This window comes from Rhinichthys klamathensis, unplaced genomic scaffold (genome assembly GCF_029890125.1).
Source record: "Rhinichthys klamathensis goyatoka isolate OS25496 unplaced genomic scaffold, OSU_Roscu_1.1 h1tg000054l_1, whole genome shotgun sequence".
Taxonomy (NCBI): Eukaryota; Metazoa; Chordata; class Actinopteri; order Cypriniformes; family Leuciscidae; genus Rhinichthys; species Rhinichthys klamathensis.
Genome location: NW_026606599.1, coordinates 2,091,320 through 2,104,006, shown reverse-complemented (window position 1 = coordinate 2,104,006; position 12,687 = coordinate 2,091,320). Strand labels below are relative to the sequence as shown.

The 12,687-nt window shown below is 39.4% G+C and overlaps 4 protein-coding genes across 4 annotated transcripts; all 4 read right to left on the bottom strand.

Moving 5' to 3' along the window:
- Positions 1–928: 928 nt before the first annotated feature.
- On the bottom strand, positions 929–1,363 carry LOC130083339 (histone H2B-like). Its single transcript, XM_056248354.1, has one exon. The coding sequence runs from the start codon at positions 1,361–1,363 to the stop codon at positions 989–991; it is 375 nt and encodes a 124-aa protein (XP_056104329.1). The 3' UTR covers positions 929–988.
- Positions 1,364–3,116: 1,753 nt separating this feature from the next.
- LOC130083344 (histone H4) lies at positions 3,117–3,520 on the bottom strand. The gene has a single exon (XM_056248358.1). It carries the CDS (start codon positions 3,499–3,501, stop codon positions 3,190–3,192), a length of 312 nt encoding a protein of 103 aa, XP_056104333.1. The 5' UTR covers positions 3,502–3,520; the 3' UTR covers positions 3,117–3,189.
- Positions 3,521–5,301: 1,781 nt separating this feature from the next.
- On the bottom strand, positions 5,302–5,692 carry LOC130083323 (histone H2A-like). The gene has a single exon (XM_056248341.1). The coding sequence runs from the start codon at positions 5,686–5,688 to the stop codon at positions 5,302–5,304; it is 387 nt and encodes a 128-aa protein (XP_056104316.1). The 5' UTR covers positions 5,689–5,692.
- A 653-nt stretch (positions 5,693–6,345) lies between these two features.
- Positions 6,346–7,008, bottom strand: LOC130083309 (histone H1-like). The gene has a single exon (XM_056248329.1). The coding sequence runs from the start codon at positions 6,998–7,000 to the stop codon at positions 6,389–6,391; it is 612 nt and encodes a 203-aa protein (XP_056104304.1). The 5' UTR covers positions 7,001–7,008; the 3' UTR covers positions 6,346–6,388.
- Between the last annotated feature and the right edge of the window lie 5,679 nt (positions 7,009–12,687).

Below are 12,687 nucleotides of genomic sequence, written 5' to 3'. Positions count from 1 at the left end.
AAATCATATAGAGAAGGACTTGGGAAGCAGAGAGCGCAACATTTTGACAAACTAAAGTTAATATGTGGTAAATATCCGAACGAGTTAGCTTCTCTAGCACGTAACATTACTGCAATTCTTCCATCTATTTATTATCCCGACATAGGATACGTTCAGATTGTCAGTCCAAAAAAGCACATGAAATCCGTTTCAAGTTACATCCATATGTGGTTTGAAATCCTATTCAAATCACATATCAGGACATCAGCCTCAGTCTGAACTATCGGATTTCGCGTGGTATGTCTTAAAATGCAAACCTCATTTATAGGAAACATGCTGAAAGTCACTGCCGAAACAATGCTGTGTTGTTGCAAATTGCCGGACGAGCAGAAAAGTAACGTTATTATTTCTGAAACCGGCGCAGACGAGCGTGGGGAAAAAGCAGTAGGCTACATACCAGCCTCCAGTAGTCCAGCGCGCCAGTAGCTGATGCTGTACCACTCTCAACCACAAACGCCTTCTTTCATCAGTTTTTGCACTCTTCTCTTTAACTTTTGACAGTCTATAGCACTCAACAGGTTTTTTCCCGATGTGACTGATTGGTACAGACCAAAACTCGACCATTTTTTAGCAGCAATAATCACCCAAATTTGCGAGTCCATTCAGTTCAGTGGCATTATTTACGTTCTGTGCCTTCAAAATGTCCGACTTCCGGATTGATGACGAGTCGTGAAACCCCTCTATAAACATTAAAAATGTGTGCTGAATCAAGTAAAAAAAAAAAAAAGCAGGCCTACAATATAGTAAACGTCTAAAAATGTATTTATTTAAACATCCGATAAGTACTTTAAAATATCTTTAGGATAGCTGACGCTAAACAGATTAACTTTTTAACCTTGTTATAGCAAAAAAACACTAAATTGCAAACATATAAGACAGTCTGAAGCTCTTTAAAGACAACATGTGTGGCTCTTAAAAGAGCCTTTGTGTTGTGCTGGGCGGACTCGCTCTACTTTGAGCTGGTGTATTTGGTCACAGCCTTTGTGCCCTCAGACACGGCGTGTTTGGCCAGCTCTCCGGGCAGCAGCAGACGCACGGCGGTCTGGATCTCTCTCGATGTGATGGTGGAGCGCTTGTTGTAGTGAGCGAGACGAGACGCTTCACCGGCGATGCGCTCGAAGATGTCGTTGACGAAAGAGTTCATGATTCCCATCGCCTTGGAGGAGATCCCAGTGTCGGGATGAACCTGCTTCAGGACTTTGTACACGTAGATCGCGTAGCTCTCCTTCCTGGACTTTCTGCGCTTCTTTCCACTCTTGCCGGTGGTTTTAGTGACGGCCTTCTTCGAGCCCTTCTTGGGTGCAGACTTCGCTGGTTCAGGCATGATGCTTCAGTCAGTGAAACTCAAAGCTCAATAAAGCTGTGTCTCTACAGGCGGGGTTTTATGCACTATTCTATGCTAATTTCAAAAGGGAGGTACAGCCTTCTCTGATTGCTAGATTTCCTGGACCAACCCATAGAATGATTTCATTGGCCACATTAAATGTTCATTGACTTGAACGACAGCCAATCACAGGCTTTAAATGTTAATCCCGCCCATCGCCTCATGTCCTACTACCATCCCCCATTCTATCATCAGGTTTCTTTGTTTTATTTTCCCGCATTTTTCAGAATCCAATGCTGTACTAAATATTGAAAGTAAAATATTATTTCAGTTTATCACAGCAAAGAATGCAAATGAAGTGTTGCACAGGGTGTGAAATCTCGATGCCCTTTGGTTGCTTGGGATAATTAAGCTCAACAAAATAATACTCCTAGACACTCAAATTGTGTTGAAAAGCCTTTATTTGATCATGGCTTTTATCAATAAAATTGGTGACAGACACACCTATTGATCATGGCTTTGATCTATAAAATTGGTGACAGACACACCTATTGATCATGGCTTTTATCAATAAAATTGGTGACAGACACACCTATTGATCATGGCTTTGATCTATAAAATTGATGACAGACACACCTACGCGTTGCGGCTTGTGCCTTCGTCAGGGTGTGTTTAATCAACTTATATTTGATTTAACATTTGATTGAAAAAATTAGAGTTGTGACGTTCGCGAACGAACCGATTCTTTTGAACGGCTCATAAACATGAACGATGGGAGCCGAGTCGCGGCTGGAGGGGAGCCGTTCTTTCTGTCGTTCTTTTTTCATGCGTGTTTCACACAGATGCACACAAATTAGCTCCTCAGTTATAGGGGAAGGGGCGCACCCAGCGCAGGGGTGCTACTGCCTAACAGCATGATGATAGTTGTGCACGCGCGCGCATCCTTTACGTGAGTACTCCAGTGGGAAAAAACCCTACGTGCTGTCATTGGGTAGGAGCAGAGCCAATGACTTATGCCGTCACATGGTTACTCCAGTAAAAAAAAAAAAAAACCACTAAAGTAACACTAAGTTCCTTTGTAAATAAATACAAAGGAACTGCTTTGTATTTATTTACATTGCATTTTGTGTTCATGTTATTGTATCTACAGTATATATTTACAACTTTAAATAGTTTTTGTTTTTTATCAAAATGTTCTTGTGGTATTGTATGAATAACATAAGTCAACATAGCTTTACACAATACACATACTTTGTACTAAAGGTAAATCGAAAATAGTGATATCACTTTCTAAGCAGAGGGATGTTGTGCAACCCTATGGAATATAGTCCACACATGACAAATGAGGTAATAATCAATATTTCAGAATAATTCAAACTCAGATATTGGTGTGTGATATCTGAGTTTTAATTAATTGACTACAAATCTCACCTCATCATTCCTCCCAGTGATTATTTCCAGGATAAACTGAGATCCCCCCAAGCTGGCTTCTTTAAACTGACTAAATATTTAAAAAGAGCCAAAAGAGCCGTTCTTTTGAACGGCTCTTTGAAAGGAACGGATCGCAAAGATCCGGATCTCCTCAAAGAGCCATAAATCCCATCTCTAGAAAAAATATATATAATTCATTCTACAGAAACACAGCTAATATTAGCATATTTAATTTCCACATAACGACTTTAAAATGATAATTAAAACCATAAATAACTAATAATCTCATTAAACTGCATTTAAAATATTTTATAAGCACTTTGAAGTTTGTTCTTTGTGTGTAAATGTGGGTGGCTCTTAAAAGAGCCGTTGGGTTTTTCTTCTTCGTGAGTCTCTTAACCGCCGAACCCGTACAGGGTGCGTCCCTGTCGCTTCAGCGCGTACACAACATCCATGGCGGTGACGGTCTTTCTCTTGGCGTGTTCAGTGTAAGTCACAGCATCACGGATGACGTTCTCCAGAAACACCTTCAACACACCGCGCGTCTCTTCATAGATCAGCCCAGAAATACGCTTGACGCCGCCACGTCGAGCAAGACGACGAATAGCGGGTTTAGTGATTCCCTGGATATTATCGCGAAGAACCTTTCGGTGACGCTTAGCGCCTCCTTTCCCGAGTCCTTTACCACCTTTTCCTCTTCCAGACATGTCGACAAATACTCCTCCACTCAAAACAATTGAATAAAGAAAAACCTCTGGAGAAGAGGGTTTATAGTCAGCTAGCGGACCTAGTTGAAACCAAATTCATGGGTGGTTCTATTAAACGTCACTCGACACGCTACTCTCCAACTGGTGCTCAGCAAATGACATGCAGCTCCACCTCTCCTACGTCATGGGTTGAATTTGACGTAGATCAGCTCCACCTCTGTGGATCTAATGGCTGGAGGAACAGAGTTGTGGATGGGTGTGGTTCTCTGGGATATTTTTTTTGTGATATTCGTGGGTTTAACTAATCAATTTCTTAAACTAGACAAACAAGTAAAAACAACCAGTTTGGAAGCAACAAAATAAAAAACACTTCTCCACATGAAAACCTTATAAATACAACTTTAATAAAACTTAAACTACTTAATGCAATCTTGAACTTAAAGCAGAATTGTTTTGCAGGTGCCACAAGTTAAGATACCTTAAATAAAGAAAATCGTCTTTTTATAGAGACATTGAGGTGGCTCTTAAAAGAGCCTTTGGGTTTGTGTGACTGCTGTGGATTTAAGCGCGCTCTCCGCGGATGCGGCGGGCCAGCTGGATGTCTTTGGGCATGATGGTGACTCTCTTGGCGTGGATGGCGCACAGGTTGGTGTCCTCAAACAGACCCACCAGATAAGCCTCGCTCGCCTCCTGCAGGGCCATGACAGCCGAGCTCTGGAAGCGCAGATCCGTTTTGAAATCTTGAGCGATTTCTCTCACCAGACGCTGGAAGGGCAGTTTGCGAATCAGCAGTTCAGTGGATTTCTGGTAACGGCGAATCTCTCTCAGCGCCACGGTACCGGGCCTGTAACGGTGAGGCTTCTTAACGCCACCGGTAGCGGGAGCGCTCTTACGGGCGGCTTTAGTGGCCAGCTGCTTCCTCGGGGCTTTTCCTCCGGTGGACTTACGAGCGGTCTGCTTAGTTCTCGCCATTGCTTCAAAGGAGTTCAGTTGTTGATGTGAACAAGAGACGAATGAATGAATGGGTCACTAGAACACAGCGCCTTTTAAGCCTATGTCTGTCATGCGCTCATTGGATGGCTTTGCTTCAGAGGCATTCTATTGGTTGTTGTCTGGCGTCTGTAAATGACAGTTGGCCAATGGCTGTGCCTGTTTTCAAACAAGAGACAAGAGTTTGTGGTTCCCGCCCGAACATGCATTGTTTGTTTCCGTTTGTATGAAAATAAAAAAGGCGAAATCAGGTATTAATTTGCACAGCAAAACCCGTGATTGATTTTTAAAATATTATTGAAAGTTTAGAGTTGGACTAGTGGCACTAATAGTAAAAACTAAGATAAGTACAATTACTTAACCACATTATGTTTAATTTCTTTCTTTTGATATCAATATATCGATTTAAATATGTTAGCTAACGTTATTAAACTATATGCATTTTCATAGTAGGCTACATTCATTAAATCCTTACAAAGAGTGTAGTGAGTCTGCACAACAATGAAACATTAACGTTACTTAATAAAATGATCTATGAAAGTATTTATCAGATTTTAAAAATTAATAGAAAAAAAGGAAACCAAACTGATTTATCAGAATCTGACTTTAAAATAGTTTCCGTAAGAATTATAATATAATCAACATTATATAGTACAAGTTAGAACTGTCGACATATGGTCGTGTTTTTTTCTCTATTTAATCAATCGAACTTTAATTTAAGAAAATAATCGGACAAATGAAATACTCTTTCTTGGAGAAATTGTGTGGCTCTTAAAAGAGCCTTTGTTTAGAACAGAAACTTCCGTCAGTTTACTTGGCCTTGGCGGGCTTCTCGGTCTTCTTGGGCAGCAGCACGGCCTGGATGTTGGGCAACACACCACCCTGAGCGATGGTCACGCCACCCAGAAGCTTGTTCAGCTCCTCGTCATTGCGCACCGCCAGCTGCAGGTGTCGAGGGATGATGCGGGTCTTCTTGTTGTCCCGAGCGGCGTTTCCAGCCAACTCCAGGATCTCAGCGGTCAGATACTCGAGCACAGCGGCCAAATACACCGGAGCTCCGGCACCGACGCGCTGGGCATAGTTGCCTTTGCGGAGAAGCCTGTGAACACGGCCGACGGGGAACTGCAGTCCGGCCCTAGAAGAGCGAGTCTTGGCCTTGGCACGAGCCTTTCCCCCGGTTTTACCTCTTCCACTCATTTTATCTTTTTTCTTTTACAAGTCAGCCAACAAAACAATCTGCAATGACGCAACTAACAGAATGAAGAAGCTCTGTGACTGCACTGTCTTTAAACGAGAGTGCCAGTCTCCCATTGGTTTAGACTGTGATAAGTTTCAAACCAATCACTGAACTTCCCTCCAAAACCCAACCCCCTTTTTGGAATGATCACGTGTTGACTAGACAGAAGAGATTAAATCACCGATGTTTGATAGAAAATAAAAAATAAAAATAAAAGTACTAAAATGGATATTACCCTCTTCCTACCAAAAGTGCTTCACCTTTCACACACTGTATTATGTGCACCTTGACTAGATCTGATACTGTACAGTATTATTATTCTATTGTAATATTGTATCACTGCCATTGTTGTGTTGTTTGTATGGTCACATTTCTCCAGCATATTATTCTAGCATATTATTTTGTTTATATTCTGTACTGTTAATCAACATCCTATTTGCACTGTGGTTACAGTTTGAACCATTATACACTTTTTGGCTATTTGTAATCCATTTCTTATGAATAAAAATAGTTTACTTTAGGTTTACCTAAATGGTGACTTGTTTGATTGGAGTCTTAAGTGATCGAAAGTCCAGAATTATAAAATCATTCAAATGAGTTTTGCTCTTTACTAGGAGTTGGTTGGCTCTTAAAAGAGCCGTTGAGGAACAAACAGTGGAATTATTTCTTTTTGGGAGCTGCCTTCTTAGGCTTGGCTGCTTTAGGTTTCGCCGTTTTGGGCTTGGCTGCCTTTGCCTTTTTCGGGCTCTTGGCTGCTTTCTTAGGAGTCGCGGGTTTCTTTGTCTTCTTGGGGCTCTTCGTTGCCTTTTTAGCGGCGGGTTTCTTCACCTTCTTCGGTGATTTCTTAGCGACGGTCTTCTTTGCTGCTGCAGTTTTGGGCTTCTTAGCGGCTGCGGGTTTCTTGGCTGCGGGCTTCTTGGCTTTAAGAGCCGCTTTCTTGGCGGGTTTCTTCTTGGTCTCGGCTTGCTGCTTGTTGAGCTTGAAGGAGCCCGAGGCGCCGGTCCCTTTGACCTGAACCAGAGTGCCTTTAGTCACCAGGCTCTTGATGGCGGTCTTGACGCGGGAATTGTTCTTGTCCACATCGTATCCACCGGCAGCGAGCGCTTTCTTCAGGGCGGCGAGGGACACACCGCTCCTCTCTTTAGATGCGGACACAGTCTTGACGATCAGATCGCCGACGCCTGGACCAGCTTTCTTAGCCTTCACAGCGGACTTCTTCTTGGGCGCTTTGGCCGGGGCGGCAACAGCGGGGGCTGGGGCGACTTCTGCCATTTCTCTCTCTCTCTGGGATCGAATCTGTAGTCTTTCAAACGGTGTCTGGTTTCAGCAATGTTTGAACAGCGCACGAGCGGCGCTGCGGTATTAAATAACACATGAGAACCTCGTAGACTCAACCTGCCCCGCTCTGTGTCTGCGGCTCGCTGACGCTTGTGTTTTCTTCTCTTACATTTGGAGCAAAAATGGAGCTGTTAAATAGTTTGATTCAGTCAAAACTAAGTGAACACCAAGCAGAGGTTTTGGGCTTTCATTAGAGACTAAAAAACTCGAAGAGGAAAGGTTACTTTTGCCTTTGTCAGACAAAATCCAAGGCGAGCATCGGCCGCGGGGAAAAGCAGCGTGCAAATCGGATGGATAGTTTTAATGAAAAAGGTGATAAACGCTTGAACTCGTCCTTTGTGTGCTCAGCAAACAGTCTGAAAGAGACTTTAATGAAATCAGCATCACTGATGAGCGTTAGGGGGCTTTTATACAGCTGTTGTTTTGGACAGCTTGAAGCACACAAACATCATCCGGAGTCTCCGAGTCTGTCTGTGACTCATATCTGGCCCTCATCTTCTGTCAGTAGAGTATCCATATTTTATCTCATTAAACATGTTAAATACATCGTTGATGTAGGCCAACATCATATCGCCACATAAACATTTGAATTGTATTAAAGTATTCGCCATTCATCTCCTATATGGAACCATATGTGAATAGAACTGATGGAAATTGTTTCACTTTTAAAGCAAGCTACAGCACAAGTCATAATTTCTAACTTTTTTAACCACTATACATGCTAATTCACAACATAGTCATGTATGTACAATGGGCCATTGTGTTAATAAATTTATTTAGACAGATTGTTTTTCTTTTCTTTCTTTTTTAAATGATGTGAACTGAAATGATGAGGATAATGGATTAGTGTTGAGTTTACAGGTCTCTAGACTCAATACATTTTAAGCCAAGTCACTGCATTTGCTCAGACTATAACAGAACACAGTACATTTAATGACGCTAAAACAATTTAAACATTTTGTTTTGCTGCAGGTCTCAGTTTTGTGGAAGTTTATTCAACCTATTCAATCAATTCAATGCCTAAATTCAGGGGCTTTTCCAATTTGAAAACATGAGGGACTGAGGCCAAAATATGTAACATTAATCTAGATTATTAAATGCTGTAAAAAAATCACTTTGTTTAATTGTGTCTGTGTGTCATTTGCATTGATTTGTAAAGGGACGATTCTTCTACTGAACACAAAATATTTCCATATAAGTAAGCAGTTTAGGGACCACACTCTAAAAAAAATGGTTCTTCAGGGGTTCTTTGCGGTGGTCATGGTGCTATATAGCACCACTACCATTTAAAGAACCTGTTAAGCCCAATTTGGTTCTTCAGCGGTTCTTCAGTGGTTCTCTGGGGTGGTTAAGGTGCTCTATGGCACCTCTCAAGGTTCTACATAGCACCATTTGACAAAGATAAGTGCCATACTTAAAGTGGTTCCCCTATGATACAAGCCAATGAACCACTTTTAGTGCTATTTAGCACCATTTTTGTTTAGACTGACCTTCATTGTATGGACAAAATTATTTTCTTTAAATGTCCCACAGAGGAAAGAAAGCCATTGAGGTTTGAAACAACATTAGGGCGAGTAAGTGATGACAGAAATCTTGGGTGAAACCCTATGAAGCGACTTTATCATATTTAATTTGCAAACAAGCCTTTAAACCTGCTGTACATGTAACAGAGTTAGAAATGTAAGTTAGTGTTTGTATGTGATTTTCACCGTAATTAAGCAGCTGTATTGAGTTTGGTGTTTTGAAGCCCCCCTTTGGAGAAATGGTGTACTGCAGCTCTGCTGCGTTTTGTCCTCGTGTTGTTGCCGTACCCGATCAGAAGTGGTATGCTTTACATCGGGTAGGTTGACTGTATAAAGCACTTCCCACTTTGTTTTAATGATGTAACTGTAAAATGTTGTTTAAGTTGAAAACTTCGACATATCACCTGTGTTATATTACTTTACATGTATTGTTAAGATTTGGGTGCAATTCTAGCAACTTAGAGAAAGTTTATTAATGCTTTCATTATGACCACGAGTTCATACACACTGAGTCTTACGTGACTAGCTGTAAACTCCGCTAGCAATTTTCCATGTATTCAGTGTATTTCTTTTATTTTGTATGTGCAGATGCTGTTTTATGTACACCAGTGCCTGAAGGCATGTTTTGTGTTCTTATTTTCCAAAGGTATGTTGCTCCATATGTTAAATGTGAATTAGTTACAGAATGAGGAAATATTTTCCTGATTATTTTTCTTAAGTTTATTTTATCCCCGTCTCGTATGCTAAAGGTGTAACCTTCTGTATGAATGTTTCTTTTTGTAATAATTTACAACAGAAGATGAGAAGTGGTATGCTTTACATCGGATGCTGTTTTATGTACACCAGTGCCTTAAGGCATGTTTTGTGTTCTTATTTTCCAAAGGAATAAATGTGAGAAAAGCCAGTTTTGGTCTCAGTCGCTTCACCGCCTGACCTCCGTTACATACACAATCTACACTGTAAAAAATTCACCCGTATATTTACAGTAAAGAACTGGCAGCTGTGGTTCCAGCCCTTTACCGTAATTTTACGGTTTCAACAATGCTGTAATTTTACAGTAAAGTACTGGCAGCTGTGGTTCCAGCCCTTTACCGTAATTTTACGGTTTCAACAATGCTGTAATTTCACAGTAAAGTACTGGCAGCTGTGGTTCCAGCCCTTTACCGTAATTTTACAGTTTTTAATTTTAAGGCTGTGCTGTAATTTCACAAAGTACTGGCAGCATAAAGTTAGAATATAAATACTGTTTTTTATTTACTCTATTGTCTGATATCTATTAACATCCCTATATGTAGCATAATGTATACAGACATTCCAAACAGACTTTTTACTCAATGGAAAAAATAAAGACAAAATAGATTATGTATTAGTACATTGTTTGCCATTTATTTAAAATAAGTAACAGGTTTTATCAATACATTAACAGTATTTGAGGAAAAAAAGTCACAGAAAATACATTTTAAAATTCAATGAGAGGAACCAGTAGGCAAACACAGAAACATTACAAAGAAGCAAAAAAAAAAAAAAAAAAAAAAAAAAAACCCAAACAAACAAGACACTAAAACCAGCCAAAATGTCACATCAGCAACCAGGCCAGAGATTAAGTCTGGGTCTGAGAGGAAAACATTGAGAACCAATGGATGAAAAATCCTTGATAGAGAAAAAAAAAACAAAAAAAAACACTGCCAAAATATCCCAAACCTGCTTTTGAATGATCTGGCCTGAGAGGAAGTCCAGATCTGAGAGGACATAATCACGAGAACCAATGGGTGAAGAAATGTAGAAAGAGGCAAAAAACAGCCAATACGTCCCACATCAGCTTTTGACAGATCTGGTCTGAGAGGAAATCCAGGTCTGAGAGTAAAGAAAATCAAGAAAATCTTAGTGCTAAAATAAAGCACATTGCAAAAAGTGATCACATACTCTGCAAAAAGTGATCACATACTCTGCAAACACTTTTAAAAGAAACATAAAATGATCATGTTAATGTACTTAACTAATCTTAATTCTTTTGTCACTTAAAAAACAACACCACGATCGTAACATTAATTCACAAGACCACCGTGGATGAATCAATGTCTTCTAAATCTGAAGCCAAACGATATATGTGTGTAATAAAAATATTAATCGTTTTAACTCATTTTTAAACAAAAATAAAATAAATACTAAATGAACTATAAATCATTACTTACGATCTACTGCCATAAGAGTGTTCACCACTGACATGGTGACGTGACAGAGAATTGTGAAGCTCATGTGTCGGTCATCCTTGCTTCTGTGTTACTTCTGGAATATCAAATGCAAAAATGGTAACGTTACTGCATGATTGTGCACAAAGTTTGCAAGTAAGTTATAAATGGCGTGAAAGTTAAACTCACCAAAGATTAGGGCAAACTGTCTCAGTAAAACATTTACATCAAGTGAAGGATTCCTAGGGAAAAAAAAAGAAAATAATTATTTCGAAATCTTTAACCAAGCAAAGAAAATCGACGTCAGAGTGCGGAGAACATTGATTAGTGAAATGCCTCAGCTGTTGATAACTGTCTGTCTGCAAAAACGTGTTTCGCGCCGCAAAGAATATCCGTCTCTGCCTCGTCTTTCAAACACAACCTCTTTGACTTAATACTATAACGTTAGGCCTAACTTACATGTGAATCTCACAAAAACGCAGGTACTTCACTAAATCGAAAAAAAAACAAAATACATATCTAATTTGCTTTGGGAATTTTAATATTATTTGCATGGAAACTAAACAAATTGACCACTACATTTTAATTACAACATTGGATATGGATATTTCGAGTTGTTTTGTAATTATTCTCCATCTTATGTGCATGATATTATGCGAATTGATGCATCTGGTAATTCGCACCGTGTAACGTTACTAAATCACAAATTTCCTATAAATCGAGTTAAGGGTTAGGCTACTACAAAAGAAAGCCCAACTAATCTCTAAATGGTAACAACTTTAGCCAAGCAAAGAATTCGCAGTAATAATCGCATAGATTTACGTTAGTAATCGGAGCTCAGAGAGCGTTCATTAGCAGCTAGGCGAAATGTCTCAACCGTCGAGCTCTGTCTGCAAAACGCGATTCGCGCTCAGTAAGCAGTTAAAAAAAACACCTCATGAAAAAGGCGATTTTACAGGTACTCTGGAGCAACATAATAGAATAACAGCAAAGAAATAAACTTACCTTGAACAGTGGCCTTCTTTAAGACAGCAGGAGTGTTGCGAAACCATTTTGTTCTTTGACTGCTTTCTGTTCGAAAAGAGACCGCGTTGAAGATGCCCCGCCCACACGTGCTATTTTTTACAGTCCAAGACTGTTTTTTTTCCAGGAACAAATTGGTTTACACATAAATGCTGTAAATTTACAGCAAGCAATTAATTTATGGAACATAGGCTGTAAATTTACAGGATAAAACTGTTTATTGAAATAACAGTATTTTACTGTTGGAAATTGGCTGTATTTTTACAGCAATTTTTAACAGTGTACTTCATGCCTTCTGTCGTCTCATTGATCGTTTAGACAAACTATCAAGTCAAATTTGTGTATTTATATTATTCAAACATTTAAAATAAAAGAAATCTGAATGACAGAGCATCTGCTGAGCGAAGATATGACTCACAAACAGGCATGGATAATGTTTGTGTGCTTCAAGCTGAACAAAACAACACCCATTTGAAAGCTGCAGGTTTTTTTTAAGAGTCACTCACTAACTCTGAACAGAGAGCAAAACTCTCTGATGTCAGTTCAGCAATGTTTTGCACACATTGCCTGTAAGTCAAAATCAACAACATTAGGCCTAAATTAATATTTAGGAATCCATTTTCTTTTATCATCTGTTTTTTACACATTCGATTTTTTATTTTACCAGGAATATTTCGATGGTTTCTGTCATCTCTTCTGTCTTTATAGTCTTCTTTTCCTATTCTGGTTTAATGGGGATGGACTTTGGACTGGAATTTGAAGCATCAATGGGAAATAAAACTTTATAAAAAATAAAAAAAAATTACTCAAGCAATATACAATTTTAAAAATCTACTTTTAAAATCCTATTATTTAAAGATAATTAATTATTTATCTCTTTATTGTT